Below are 15690 nucleotides of genomic sequence, written 5' to 3'. Positions count from 1 at the left end.
AACAAAATGCCATGAATGACTGGAAGGATTTTTTTGAAATTGTGATGGTGTGATATGGGCCATGGTGCCTACCAAGCTAAAATATTTTCAAGGTCATCCTACTTCCGGTTATACCGGAAGTCGATACTAACTTTCTTATTTTAAATGGAACCCCCTTATATTATTGCATTTTTGGAAAGAACATCTAATTTTAAGTTGAAAACATATAGCACACTCCATACCATATTGACCGTTTTCGAGATATTTTGATTTTTAAGCAAAAATTGACAAATACACACTGTCACCAAAATTTAATTTTCCCGGAAACACAGGTTTATTTTTTTGTGCAAATTGGACATTTTGTAGAGGAAGACCTAATTTATCGAATTTGACATGGGACATTTTCCAGTTTTTATACAGGGTGATCAAAAAAAAATCGAATATGAAGTTCAGAAATTGTACGATAACCTTGAAAATATTTTAGCAAATTCAAAAAAATCCTTCTAGCGGTTTGCCAGACATCCATCGATGGAGTTCGTGGTGGGACACCCTGTATAGGTTTGTGTTATAACCGAAAACAGGGCACGTGAGGAGGATCGCTAAATTTTGTATTATTTTTTTATTATTTTCACATCTCACGTAGCTCGGGGGACTACTAACATTCCCTACTTAACACAAATAAACCACCAAAGTCATGAAGTTCAGCAGGACTGGAAACTTCCGCCCATAATTACGCAAACTTCGTCCAAGACGACCGGGCGGCAAGAGCGGGGACCCTGCTCTCCCCCCTCGCGCCGCCCGTGTCCATTTCACACCGGCGCCACAGTTCATGCCGTAATGTAGTACTCCCGCCTCTCGATGCACTTCTCCCTCATGATGTAGCACAGCGCTATCGTGATCAGAACGGCGATGGCTATGCCCATCCCGATGCTGACCCATATTATCTCCTCGTTGATCCCCTGGTAGGATCGGCCTGCAACCAAGGGAGATCGGTTACGAATGTCTTTTGTTTGGTTCTTGTTCAGGTTTTGTTACGTTTGGGAAATCAGGAGTGGGATTTCAAGAGGAAAGATAGTGGGCTTCGTGCAACTCTTCAAAATTTTATGTGGAATTACACATTAGAGTATTGGTTATTTGCGTAATGCAGGCTTCCAAACTACGTCTGAGTGAGTGGTATAAATTAGGAGCAAAAGAACCTTACGCAATTGAAACATCTCCGCCACTGTCATATGAATAAAAATTGAATAAGCACCCAACAGTAGCTAATATTAATGACAATACGTGTATAAAATTTGATTTCTATAACTCAAACGGTTCCTGAGATATTGCCAAAAAACTGAAAAAAAATTGAAACGGTGCGTTTGCGGATCCATGTTAGTAACAACTTTTTTTTCTAAGAATGAGCCAAAGAATCACACCCTTCATTCTCATATGTTTTGAAACACAACATCTGAAATTAAACCGGAACAACATAAAACAGCAACAAAATTAAGCCGCGAATGATGCGCACGAAACGAAAGCTATTGTTGTGAAGTGCGATTCTTATAAAAGCGTGTCTTTGGCGGCTTTAGACCAATAGTTTCGCAGCTGCATGTGCTTTATCGTTGTTTACACACGACGCACCTAATATTTAGTATTAAAAAACGGGTTTTAAACAATAGTAAAAAATTTGATCCATTTCCCTTACAAAGGAAGATATGGTGCTTTGTATTCACTTCAAAATAATAGGACAACATTCATATTTTTTTCTAGTTGAAATTTAAAAAAATCGCTGCTTTTTAGATAACCCCACAAAAAAAATCTAGTGGTGTTAAGTCAGGGGAGCGTGGTGGCCATTCAAGCGGCTCTCTTCTGCCTGTCCATCGATTTGGGAAAACTTCATTAAGGTAATTTCTTACATCGAGGCGAAAATGTGGAGGGGCACCATCTTGTTGGAACCAGACATCACCAGCAGGCATATCGTGCTCATTAGGGTTAGGAAAAATTATTTCCAAATATCTCCTGTCAAATTTCCCTCAACGAAATAAGGTCCCAGTATGCGATTTCTTACTATTCCAGCCCAAACATTGACGTTTTCCGACCCTTGCGTATGTTTTTCTTGCATCCAATACGGATTTTCTGGGCTCCAAAACCTAGATTTTGCCTGTTCAGGGTTCCGATTTAGGCGAGCTCTCCTAATTGACGGATTCGAATTTTTCAAAAAGCGTTTGACAGTTTAAGAGCCCTTCTATATGTGATTAAATTATCAAATATCTAAGGGCCTTGGTTTTTGCTGTGCAAAATTTAAAACATTTGCAAATTTTTTTTCAAAATTTGGATTGCAACATTATTATGCAAAATCTATCAAACCGATTTTGATGAAATTTAGTGTGATGATTCTACATAACATGAAGTTTTCTTGAGCCAAGTATGAAGGTCCTATACCCAATTTAAAGACCCCAAAAAAATTCCCTAAAAAGTAATGTTTTTTAACCCCATTTTTGGCGATTTTTTCGATTTTTACAATAATAATCATGATTCATTCGATTTGTAATTAGTCATATTTATATAACATTTTTTCATTTTCCATTTTCGCCTAAAATCATCTCTTGAAAAGATACATAATTAAATAGGAAGAAAAATATGACATTATTCGATTTTTTAACATATTGTGCCGTCAAAAGTTAAGCCCACGTTTTTTATGCGCATAGAATAATTTTCATTTCTAGGGATATTTGAAAGCCAAAAAGCCAAAAATCTCCGTGGATATACGATTCAGCAAAATATGGACTTTTTGAAACAGATACCGTCTGGACTATAAACGGGCAAGCATTTTTCAAAATAATTTTGAACAATGAATGAATTGGAACTAGAACGATTCACATTATACCTAAGGTACCCTGGTGGATTTTGTGTGTTTATAGATGTTTTTTTTTTTGGGAAAAGAAGCTTTAAAGTAAGTAGAAAAAGATTAATAAAGAGTAGGTACGTTTTTTAAAGTACAGAAGAGACTATGATTCTTTGAAATAGTCACCAGTAGGTCTTTAGATTTATACTATAATTAAACAAAAATGTCGGTAATGTTATTTCTATTTACTAATTGACCTGTTCCAGCGATTTTTTTAAATCTGAAATGGAGAAAAATATGAATTTTGTTGCATCATTTTGAAACACACTGTATAAGTGCAATTTTGAATAGAGGTAAGTTCAGTTAAATTGCCTAACTTTCACCCCAAGAATCTGCGTTGGTTCCATGAATATGAAATATTGAGAAATCCTTCTTAACTAAAGACAAAAGACGATCTGTACAATTATTACGAACGAAACAAAAGGTGGCGTCGTATCGTTTGTCATAATTTAGACGACCGCTCGAGAAAAGCCTTATTTTCTGCTCTGTTACATAATCTGACGTTGCTTTTTCTGTAATACGTCTGCCACGAGTTTTATTTTGAGTTATGTCCACCGTATATCAAGCTTCCCGGTTCAAGCAAATCTTTTATAATCTCAAAAACAGGCAAGTAGGTTTATACCTTATGGTCCGTAATTTATTTGAGTTTCGAGAGATGCCGCCGGTTTTATGTCGCTCCTATATCTGTGAGACGAAAATTGGCAAGCACGTGTAACTTTGGGAACCTTCCAAGAATGTACGCGAAGGTTTTTCGTCGATATATGGCTCAGTAATCAGAGCAGAGAACTGGAAGCTGATCGAAATCGACGATATATTATCTCCGATAACTTTCAGGTCAAGACAAACATTAAAAGAATCAAATTAAAATTGTCCGCTGAATTAGGTACATCATGTACGTTTAATATAACATTCAGTGCAATTTTTGTGTGGTTAAATTGATTATAATGCACTTGAGCGCAACATTTTAATGTTCTTCATCAAAGCCAACTCGATTTCTGCAACTGAACCGGAACGAAAATCTAATGGGATTCATCGAACAATTCTCCGAAATCTCCATATTTTAATGGACGGGAATTATTGGGATTGACGGCCATAGATCTGTATTAAAAGATCGGAATTACTACACTGAGAACAGAGTTTACTCGAACGAGAACAACTCGCGCAAAAAATTATCACTTCGAGATTCTACACTGAAAGAAAGTGCTTATTTTATTAGTGTAATCTTCTACAGATATATTTGTGGTTTCTAGTAGTAGGTATGTTTAATGCGAGTAGCCAAAAAAAAAAGAAAGGAAACTTCCATAATATTCTAGCCTCCTCATAATTTTTTACCTTCTGTAGAGAAAATAAAAGAATAGTACAGAATGAAGTTTTAAATAGAGAGAAAGGCGCAAAATTTTATATGCCTTTTCCATTTGAAGTACTATATGAAAGTATTTGGTACGCTGTCATCTTTTTTTGCCGAAAATCACTAAGAAAAGGTGTGTAAAAATACTGGGTGTAAATTTGAATGAGGGTTATGTTTATACCGAGGCTGCCTTTGACCTTTTTGATTTTTGATTTTTTTAATGCCTTTTTCATAATTTTTTACCCCGCCACTGGCGTCAAGCATGTACACACTTGGAAGCTATAACATACTTTGTTGTCAATTCTCTCTCGTTAAGAGAAAAAAAAAATAGTAACAAGTTATCAAACAAAAAACTCAAACAGTAGTAAAAAAAAATGAAGATACTAATACAGTGCAACCTCTTTAATCCGAACACACGTTAATCCGATCACACGCTAATCCGAACGGCGAAATCTGAACGATGACAAGCGAGATGACGAGATGACAAGAAAAGACTAGATCGCTTCGCGCGTACGCGAGTAGTCGGCAGCAATGCAGCAAGATGCAGCAATTAAAAATAAGAATCACAAAAATAACAAACTTTTTCAATGCGCCAGACAAAAATTAAAGCCTTTTTATTTATTTTTTGTTACTTAAATTGATAAAAATTGTGAAAAGCGTAAAATAATACATATGTATTATTTATATAACATTTATGTATATGTAACTACATGTTTATGTTTTACTTTATATAAATTTTATGTGTCTTGTATGATTTATATTTATATTGTTATAATAAAATGAGTATGTAGTTACATAATATACATATTGTACAAATCTTTATAGTATGTTCGATAATCCGAACGATTCGATAATACGAACAATGCCTGGCAATGTGGTGTTCGGATTAAAGAGCTTACACTGTACATCGTACATACCATTACTAAACACTGAAATAAACGTTAACCATTTGTTATTTACTCGTCTTCCACCCTGATGTCATGATCGTATAACTGAGATGTAAAGTCAACTAGCATTTCGAGCCTGTAAACATGACCAAGTACTATAACATGCATATATACAGAACCGTACTTCACAACGTATAATAGTTTTTATTTCGTGCGTATCATTTGCGGTTTAATTTGGTAGCTGTTGTATATTGTTTTGGATTAATTTAAAATGTCTAGCACGGATTCAGATGATGAAGTGGTTTAACGAGAAGAAAGAAAGAAAAAACATATAGTATTTCATTTAAAATTTTGCAACTTCTGACATGGAGTGTTACAAACCAAATGTATTCTTTAAAAAATAGTAGCAAGCATTAAAAACTTGAATTATTTAAATTTGTCAGATCAGTAAATATTTTTATTTATTGTTATATATTGTTATTGTTATATTATATTGTTGATAAGTGGAATTTAGGAATCGAATTCGACCATTTATTTGATTAAGCAAAATAATAATAGTTTCAGATTAGTGTTCTGTGCAACACGTACTATTGCTCCTAAAAAATTGACCCCCATTTAATTTTACACACTGTATATATTGTCTTGAAACGTGGATAAATTGGTGAAGCTTTTTCTCAATTAAACGACTATCCATTATATAAATATGACAGAACATAGAGAAAAGAGGTAACAGGGAATACAGTCGCAAATAATTTGAAAAGAATATGTGTTACAATTTAACAGTTTTATCAGTGTATACTTATTTCATTTGCGTTTCCAATACAGTTGGCGTTGCTTTCAGATTTTCACTTCACTAATCGCAATAATCTGCATTAAAAGTCGCCAGAGGGCTCGTTATAAGGGCAGCAGAAATCCAGGCTGTTTTATTCAAACAAACCCATTTATTTTTATCCTCATATTTACTTTTATAGGGTCATTAGGACGTTAAAATTTGCATTCAACGCTGCCCGGAGAATAGGGGAAGAGGAAATGGGTTTTGGAATGTTTTTTTTTAAAGGATAGGTTCGTAATTATTAGGGGTTCGATCCATCATAACGAGAGATTAAAATGATTATTAGAATAGAACAGCAGATCCACCAGACATATACCGGGTTCGAAGTTATTAGTTATCTTGAACCCCATGAGTAAGTTTTCTTACAATTTCCAATTTTTCACTTTTTATTGTTTTTGTTTCGAGCATTGTTTCGTTTTCCAATAAATAAGTGTCTGCTAAGAGGAAACTCTCATTCAACAACATCCTGTGTACTACGTAAGGAATTTTTTTTATTATAACGTCTAGAATTTTGTTTTATTTTGATTTTTTATTTTTACTGGCACCACGTGAGGCGCCAAGATTTTATGTGTAAGAAATTTGTGCGAAAAAGAATGTTTGTTAATAAAAAGTTTTATTTCTTAAAAAATGAATAAAGGCATATGTACTAGCAAAAAGTAAACTTTGCATATTTCAGATAGATATATTTGCTTTGTTGTGTATATTTTATATTTTTATTATATTGGTTTATTTTGTCACCATTTAGATAATTCCAACTTTTTTATTGTTTTGTTTTACTTTGTTTTGCCTTTTGAATGGGTTGTAGACTGCTGTTGTCTCTGCTCTATTTAATACTTTTTTTTTACTGATATACTTTTTTCTGTGCTTCTATTAGCAGAATTTATTGCTACTAATTTTTGTTTTTGTTATCCTAAAATTTTTGGAAAAACAATACGATTTTTGCAACTTTACATTTATTTTATTATTATTTTCTCAGTTGCTGATATTATTTCCTCTTTATTTTCTTTAATTCGGTCATTTTTCCCGCACTTTCAATAGTGACTTTTAGCTTCACTTTACATTTAATTTAATTTTTAGTTTATTCAATTTGAAGTACTTTTCTCAATCCGCATCGCTCATTTAATTATTTTTCTTTTATGTTACAAATCGATGCTTGCCTTTACTGGGCATACAGGCTGAAATATGGCTACAGTGTTGCCAGATCAGAAAGTACGAAGGCCGTAGGAACAAAAATATCGATAGATTGATGAAAACAAGTTTCATGTAGGTTTAAATAATGTTTTAAAAACAAAACTTGACAAAAAATAATTGATAAATATGTAATTATAATAATGTAAGTCAACAAAATAAATTAAATACATATAAAACAAAACGAATGTCTATATGAAATAATAATAAAGTTTACTCATTGTTGTTTTTGTTTTATTTTTGTTATAAATTAAGGCCTAAGTTAAATTGTAATAAGCAGTTTTTATCTTTACAATTTTTTGTTTGTATTAATCATATTATTCTTCCTTTAATAGACAAACGGTTTCTCTGATTAGTTTTTTTTTAATTTGTCAAACTAGGTATTTAAAATATCTACGAGTTGTAAAACTTTTTTACGAAATGACTCCATTTTTCATGACGCATTGATTCCCAATTTTTTTTGATAAGATATGAATCATCCTATATGTTTCAATACATTTATTATTTTTGTGCAATTGTAACTAGCTGGTATATATTTTTTTAAATTTTTTTGAAACAGTGAACGCTTTGCAGAAATTAAAGAATGGTCATAGAAAAGTGCAACAAACTCTCAAATCAACCAAAAGTTTCCTCGTCAGTTAAAAAAAAAATCAACCAGCGTCCTTTACTTATTATTCAAACCCACTAACCGTTGTAGTTGTTGGAGATAATCCCGCTGACTTTTCCCGCTACCCTCCCGCCGACCGGCATTTTGGAAGGATCGAGCGGCTCCCTGCAGGACCTTCAAGCTCCTAGACGCCGTCAGTCGTCCTGAAAAAGAAAAGAGAGAGGAAATGTAGAACGGAAGTACATAGATGGCCTCTGCGAGCGTGCGGTGCATTTCGTTTACGAGCTCTTGCCCATAGGCGACCAGATTTCTCTGGGGATTACTCGGAAGGTGGGAATTTAACATATACAGGGTGTTTGAGGGGAGCAGAAAAAATTGTTTCGTAAAAATTGTGTGATTTTTCACGTATTATCTTCTGCAAGGCATAAAATAAGTAAAACGTTTCGAAAATTAACAGAGAAAGAGAAAGAATGTCGATTTTGTCGAGAAATTTGAAAAATATTCGAATGCCTTTTAATATCTTAACGTTTACAGTAAAAAAATGTTATTCTTGATAAAAAGTTTTGCCTATCTTGGGAAGCCATGAACAGTAATCAAGTATGTAATAAAACATACAGGGCGTCCAAAAAATTTCAAAATGAAATTTTCCCTAAGCAGTGCCTTTAATTTTTGTTTTTGTTAAAAATTGTATTTAGCAAAGTTGATCGAGAACTCAAGAAATTCTTAAATATGGGATTTAGTCAAATGATTTAGAAGAATAAGATTTAAAAAAAACAATAATCACATTTTGCAAATAAAAAGACTTCGCAATTTTTAACCATCTGTATATTATTCCTTTTTTGGATTTTTCAGAAAATTTTAGACATATTTCATGTACAATATCCTATATCTATCTTCAATTGTTTCGGAAATATAAAGTGTTTTCGTCGGAGTCTTTCTTGAAGTGCCTGGTATGGAAACTTTTGGAACTTGTACGGAAACTTTAAGACCTGTGAGAGTTCAAAATTTTTTAGAAGAAATTTTATATAAAGTGAATATTCGTAAAAATTTGTGTGATTTATTGTATTTCTTTATTCAGTTAACAACAAATGGAAGTTATTCAAACACCTGTATATAACCGTAAAAGCAAAATTTGTAGCGCACTACATATACTGGCTAAGTTCCGATCCTGATTATTAAACTGTATGGTACTCGAGTGGACGTCTGAACACAAACCACGCTGAGTCCGCAAGGCCTAACAGTGCAACTTCGTGGAGAAATTCCCGATTTTCGTGCGTGAAATTGTGTTTGCTCGGCCTGTTCCTTTCGTGCGTCGTAAGTTGTCAGCACTTTCTTGTCCACGGTTCCGAAATTTTAGGGGGATTTGTGCACCGTGAATGGCTTTTTTAAGGTTCATGTATCCTTTGCAAAAATGTTGCCCTACCACTGTATTCCATTGACTAAATCCTCCTATCAATCTAGATCATCACACGAGATTCATCGGTCAAGATTTACAGAAACTTTGGTCTCAAACATCAAAGCGACCCGTGAAAGTTTTTACTCTTTGTACGTACATCCTCTTTTGAACAATCTAAGCCCGATCTGATTTTCTTTCCATCTTATGCCTCTTGCTACTCTAATCCCAAATCATATCCAGTACCCCTCCTACTTACCTTTCCCGATTTGAATATTCATTCGCTATATTTCGGACGGGCAAATAAAGTCATAAGCAATTCAAATTGCTGTTTCCCTGGGTACACCCATAATCTGAAACGCGCCATCGATTTGTCATTACTACATCAAAAGATTTGATCGAATTAAGTAATTTCTGGGGCTCTAGCTAAGCCGATTGAGGGCGTAACATAAATTGTTGCGGACACCCGTCTGGGAGGGTTTGGTAGTAGTTTGTTTGTCTCACGTGTATTGAACACATTAACTACTTAGTCGATATAGCTGTAGATTGCATTTTTTTTTATTATATAGGGTATCCCAAAAAGGCAGGAATCCCCCGATAACATTTCAGGATTGAGTCCTATAAAGAAAGGTTCAGGTAACAGTTTGACCTTGACTTAAGGTTTAAGATCAAACCAAGGTCAGCTCGAAAATAATGGAACACCTTATTTGTTATTCCAACTGTGGAGGCACCAATCTCGGGTACGTCACTGTTTTCATGGAAATAATAAGTAATATTTCGGCGTAAACAAGAATAAAAAAAATTCTAGTTATTAATAAGCTTTATCTCTCGATGTAAATATTTGTATTTAAATCATTTCGAGTAATATTTACAATTAACGCATTGTACATTTAAGTATATTTTCCTGCATTGCTGCTGCTGCTGCTGCTGTTGTACATGTTATTGCTGTCGTTATTTTTGCTGTTGTTGTTGTTGTTGTTGTTGTTGTTGTTGTTGTTGTTGTTATTGCTGTCGTTATTTTTGCTGTTGTTGTTATTGCTGTCGTTATTTTTGCTGTTGTTGTTATTGCTGTCGTTATTTTTGTTGTTGTTGTCGTTGTTGTTGTTGTTGTTGTTGTGGTCGTCGTCGTCGTTGTCGTTGTTACTGTTACTGTTGCTGTTGCTGTTGCTGCTACTGTTATTGTTGCTGTTGCTGCTGCTATTGTAGATACGCCAGGAATTTTTTCTGGTATGTCCTTGCAAGCTATTTGGAGGTCATACTCATTTCTTTGAATAACTCCGCAAGATTGAATTGTGGAGCAAAACTTTTCAAGCAAAATTTCTAGCAGTTTGCATGCAAATACAATGGTGACCTTAGATTTGACCTTCACCACACGTTGCAAGGTCAACCTAATATCCATTAAGTCCATTTACTTTTGGCAAAAGAATGATATTGATTTGGACATAGTGATTAGTTCCAGTGACATATTTAATGAATTGAAATTTATGATACTTGTAAAAGAAGTTAATTAACTAAAAAAACTCGATGAAAACGCTTTTATATATAGTAATATTAAGTATACAAAGTTGTAACATATCGCGCCGAAATTTCACAGACGGTGAATTGCTATTTCGTACGTAGATCTACATTTCAAATAGGTCGTATATCTCAAACGGCGCTATCAGTGCCAACCTTAATTGCCTCCAGCAGATTTTCTCATTTGCATTATGCATTTACTGGAACTTGCCTCATAACGATGCTGTTTCACAAGCTCTAGAGAATGCGCTTTGGGATGTCAATAATCTCGTGTGATATTAAATAATTTATTAAAGAAGCGACGGTACTCAGTTACAGTTTGTTGAACATGTTTCATGACATTTCCAGAAGATGTCCCACATTTCGTCATTTTTATCCAGCCATCCTCAGAACTATATTTTATTCTGATAAAGTCATCTAAATATAGTACTTATCTCTCTAAAAAACTAATCAGCAGGAGCTAAAATATAAATTAAGTTGTTCGTCCATGGGAATGAGGACAAAGCGTTTGTTAGAACAAAAAAATCTGATTTTAAAATCAAACATGTGTTTTGTAGCTTGAACAAAAAAATATTTTCAAGATATCCGAACAATTCACCACATATCTGCTGTTGTCAACTCTAGATTGTGATGATTTCAACTAGTAGGCATCAAACTCCGGTGCAAATTGCAAATCGATAATTACTCGCCTATTACAAAGGAATTTGGACGTGGTTAGTGGAAGTTATTACATTTGCTAATTGATTAATAGATTGTTACAAGTACTAGACCAGTGAGAGAGGAACAATTTCCAGTTATATAGCCCTTTGTTCAATCTATGACGACAACAGTAACTTCAGTTAATTTATAGTCAGAGATTTTGTAACAGTTCTAATCAAATAAACTGTTAATTGTTATTAATAAACAGTTTTAATATAATTTTGTTGTAGTTAATACAAAAATAAATAACGTACTGGAACTGTTATCTGTATAAATATGCATAATAAATTGTTTTAATCTGGACCCCTTTGAAAACGTCAAAACTATTTTTTTGTAGTATTAACTAACTCAATTTTGAACTCGCTAATAAACCTATCTATGTTTAAGGCGAATAAACTATTTATTACAAGTATGTCCAAGTCAAAATTTACAAAAAATGTAGTCATAAACATCAAAGGGACTCTTAAAAGTTTCTACAACAAATTAATTTTTAATTGTTATTAATAAATGGTTTAATAAAAATTTTGTTGCATTCAATATAGAAATACATGACCTAAAATAATATTTAAAAATGTGATCTCGTTTCACACCTCTAAATATATTGTAATATGTATGTAATCTGATTTGTATCTGCTAATAAACGGGTGTTTGAGTTAAATAAATGGCATATTTGTTAAAAGTATGTCCGTTACGTCAAGATTTGTACAAAGTTTAATCACAAGCTCAAAATGACACTCAAAAGTTTCTACGATAAATAAACTTTTAATTATTAAAAATAAACAATTTTATTAAAATTTTGTTACATTTAATGCTAATTTGTGTAAACTATAATAATTTTTAAATTTAACCCCGTATTATACATTGAAACTGGTTTTTTTAGTACTGTAGAGTTAAGTAATTCAATATTGTATTCACTAATAAACTCATTGTGAGTTAAATAAAATATTTATTAAAAGCATGTCAGGATTACTCAAAATTTAATCACAGCCATGAATGGAACCTTGAAAACCTTTTGAATGAATAAGCTTGTAATTACTGTAAATAAACGTTTTCGTTAATAATTTTAGATTTCTGAACTCTGATTTTGTACCCACTAATAAATCCATATTTGAGATAAATAAATTATATGTTTGTTACAAATATGTCCATTAAGTCAAGATTTACACAAATTTTAATCAGAATTATCAAAGGGAACTACAACAAAATGCTTTTAACTGTTATGAATAAACGGTTCTATTAAAATTTTGTTGCATTTAATGCAAAAATATACTACTCACAGTAATTTTTTAAATCTAACCTCGATTCATAACTCTTCTTTGTAGTATTGTAGTGTTAACTAACCCAATTTTGTTCCTACTAATAAATCCGTGTTCAATTTAAATAAACCGTTTATTAAAATAACGCCAACAGAGCCAGTGCGTTTTCATTTAATATATACATTGGCGTGAAAGAGAGTCGTTACAAGTCCGGGAATTCCTCCTCCAAAGCTCATTTTTCATCGCGAAGCTCAGTTACGTCCCGACATTATTTCTCGCGTTATTCTTAATTGAAATTTCGCCGCATTTGTCGTTGCATTAGCGATAAAAATCTTTTCCTGTTACAAAAAACGAGCGCGACGAGTTATTAGCGTGAATTATGCCTTCATTGGGCGTAATATTTCGCGTTAAAATTTCACAGAAATGATGATAGATAGCGCTTAATTATGTTGTCGTTATAATTTCTAATAATGGAGACGTAATGGGAGATCGAAGGGTCGCTGGAAGGGTTCGGAAAATAACTCTCTCGGCGCAAAATGGGGGAATAGATAATATGATATTTTGCGGTAGGCGATTGTGCGGAAAAATAATGGAAGAGGAACCACCCTTAGCGTTAAGAGGAGTTGTTCCTTTTCCATATACAGGGTGCTTATGAATTTTAATGGTGGATAGATTTTGAAAATAAAGATAGTAAAAGTTGCTTAAAAATTAACAGAGTATTTACACCCTGTATAACAATTATTCTTAATAATGTTTTCATGTAGATACTTACGTTTTATAAAATGAAAAAGAAATTTTAAAAATAATTTAGCGGATTGTGGAAAGGATTACCATTTAACCCATTGATATCCTTGAATACACAATGCGTTCAATAAACGTCCTTTGATAAAGCGTTCAGTTGTTGGCTGAAAGTCCCGTAAAGGGTGAAAAATGCGTGAAAATCCTGGGGGATCATCCACAAAGGGGGTGAAAAATGGCGCGATTTACGCGGATGGGAAGCAATTAGGGTTTTGATTTATTGCAAACATTTCGTGTGTGAGATTGATGTGCATTTTTACGAACGTTAGATAGCTTACTGTGATATAGAGAACTGTAACAAAAGCCGGGACGCGTGGTAATTTATTTATTAGTTCTCGGAACGGATGGGTCAAAAGGTAAAATATTTCAGTCAACACTAATTTATCGAAAGGTTAAGGGTTTTCAAGTAGGTAGAGTCGCCACAAGGCGAGTAAATGAGATTGACTAATCCGTCCCGTATTGCTACACGGAGTCACTAGAGGAAGGCTAGGGTTACTTGTATGTCCAGTTAGTCACAGAATTATTTATATAAATGTAAATTCAGTCCATTAGATAACTATTAACATGGCATAGTTATGTCAAAGCGTCCCGATATTCAGGGTTTCCGTCAGTAAGATAAGAACAGAAACGTCTGGACCCAAGAAATGGGCGTGTCGAAGCGAGGTGTCGAATTCAGGAGAAATCTCGAAAAAAAAGACAGTTTTTCCTTGGGTTCCACATTGAGCAGTCTACTTAATTTTAGAGTCTCGGGTTAATTTATATATTTTTAAGATAAATAGGTATTATACAGGGTGTTCGACAAACTCTATGACAAACTTTGACAGATGGTAGCTCAAACAATATGAACATAGGTCCGATTCGTTTTTGTTTAAAAGTTACAAGCATTTTAAAAAATATAATTTCTTATTGCAATCAAAGTAGCCTGATAAATAAAAATGGTGGTCGTTATAACAACAATTATTATTTGTGTTTAAAGTTTAAATATTAGTTAACCATATTAACAAATCTTAAGACTACAAAAAGACTACTCGAATGCAAGCCTCCCATCAGCGTACTAAAGATTCCGCCAATCGACGTATGAGATTTGGATTATTTTATATCTGGTATCTGCATCCTGAATTCTTTGAAGTAAGTTTACCTAATTGTAATGAATCCATAAGAAGCAAAGCATTTCATTTAAAAATTGTAAGGGACCCTGTTTTTGCTATAAAATAAAACGCGATGTAAAAAAATATATTCAGTTGGAAAAATGTCCATGTTAAAGTCCTAGTCATAAAAAGTGAATCACCCTGTACATATACATTTTTCAAAAAAAAAGAGGGGTACTTCTATGTAAATTGTAAGCGTTTGTTAGTCTTTTATATTCATTCTTCGTATTTTTACAAAACTTAATTCTATTATGTGTGTCGAATTACTTACTGTATGTTTTCTCTTGTCGGGAAGTTATTATTAGATTGACGTAAATTTATATTGTTTTATTTTTTCAAGATTATATTTTATATTATAATAATTTGGAGTCGAAAGGGCTAAGGTGTAATTAATAATAAAATTCTTACACATTTTAAATTTTCGGTAAAACGGTACACTATACCGATTTTCAACAGGCATACCTTTTTCATGTAGAATTGTCGATGGAATCTAAAAATGAATCCCAAATGATTATTAGGCCATTGGCGTAGAAGTTGGGGTAAAAAAATCCCACTTCACTACCCATTCCTACGCCACTGACATACAAAAATTTTTAAATTTTACAGTAAATTATGCACATATGTAGATGTGACCACACCAAATTTGAATCAATAATACGATTTTAACAACCGACCAATACGGCCCTGTACAATCAAAAAGGCGGGACTTAGACCCTTATAAGGCAATTCTGGACTATTTATTGAGTTCTATTTATGGTTAAAGTTTGATTCGCTCGAACTGAAACACCCTGTATAGAAGTACCTACTCTCTCTCTTTCTCTTTTCGTCGATATCCATTAGTTTGTACTCCCACATATTAATTTTTTTTCAACAGTTCTGAACTGAGAAAACAACACGGGATGTCCTTGTGTTCGTCCTTGGTACCGAGCCTGAAATAATACCTTTATTTGATCACAGGGGATAAGGCTTTTGTTAACATCCAGCTTTATTAACTTTTTCATTAGGATTACAATAAAGGTAGCTTGACAAACTTATGAAAATATGCCGGGCTTTAATATGCTCACAATAAAATTATATTTGTCCTCGTGGGGAAGTTTTTACGTAGGAAGAACGTAGGGGCTTACTTCTTAAGCTTCTTCGGGGGAAAGTGAAC

General features: G+C 33.3%; 1 protein-coding gene across 1 annotated transcript; it reads right to left on the bottom strand.

The window, feature by feature from the left end:
- Positions 1–806: 806 nt before the first annotated feature.
- LOC108917992 lies at positions 807–7871 on the bottom strand. Its single transcript, XM_018724827.1, has 2 exons — positions 7811–7871; positions 807–952 (listed from the first exon to the last, which is right to left on the bottom strand). The coding sequence occupies exons 1-2, from the start codon at positions 7869–7871 to the stop codon at positions 807–809; spliced, it is 207 nt and encodes a 68-aa protein (XP_018580343.1).
- Between the last annotated feature and the right edge of the window lie 7819 nt (positions 7872–15690).

This window comes from Anoplophora glabripennis, unplaced genomic scaffold (assembly GCF_000390285.2).
Source record: "Anoplophora glabripennis isolate ALB-LARVAE unplaced genomic scaffold, Agla_2.0 scaffold90, whole genome shotgun sequence".
Classification (NCBI taxonomy): Eukaryota; Metazoa; Arthropoda; class Insecta; order Coleoptera; family Cerambycidae; genus Anoplophora; species Anoplophora glabripennis.
This window is presented reverse-complemented; position numbering and strand designations above follow the sequence as displayed.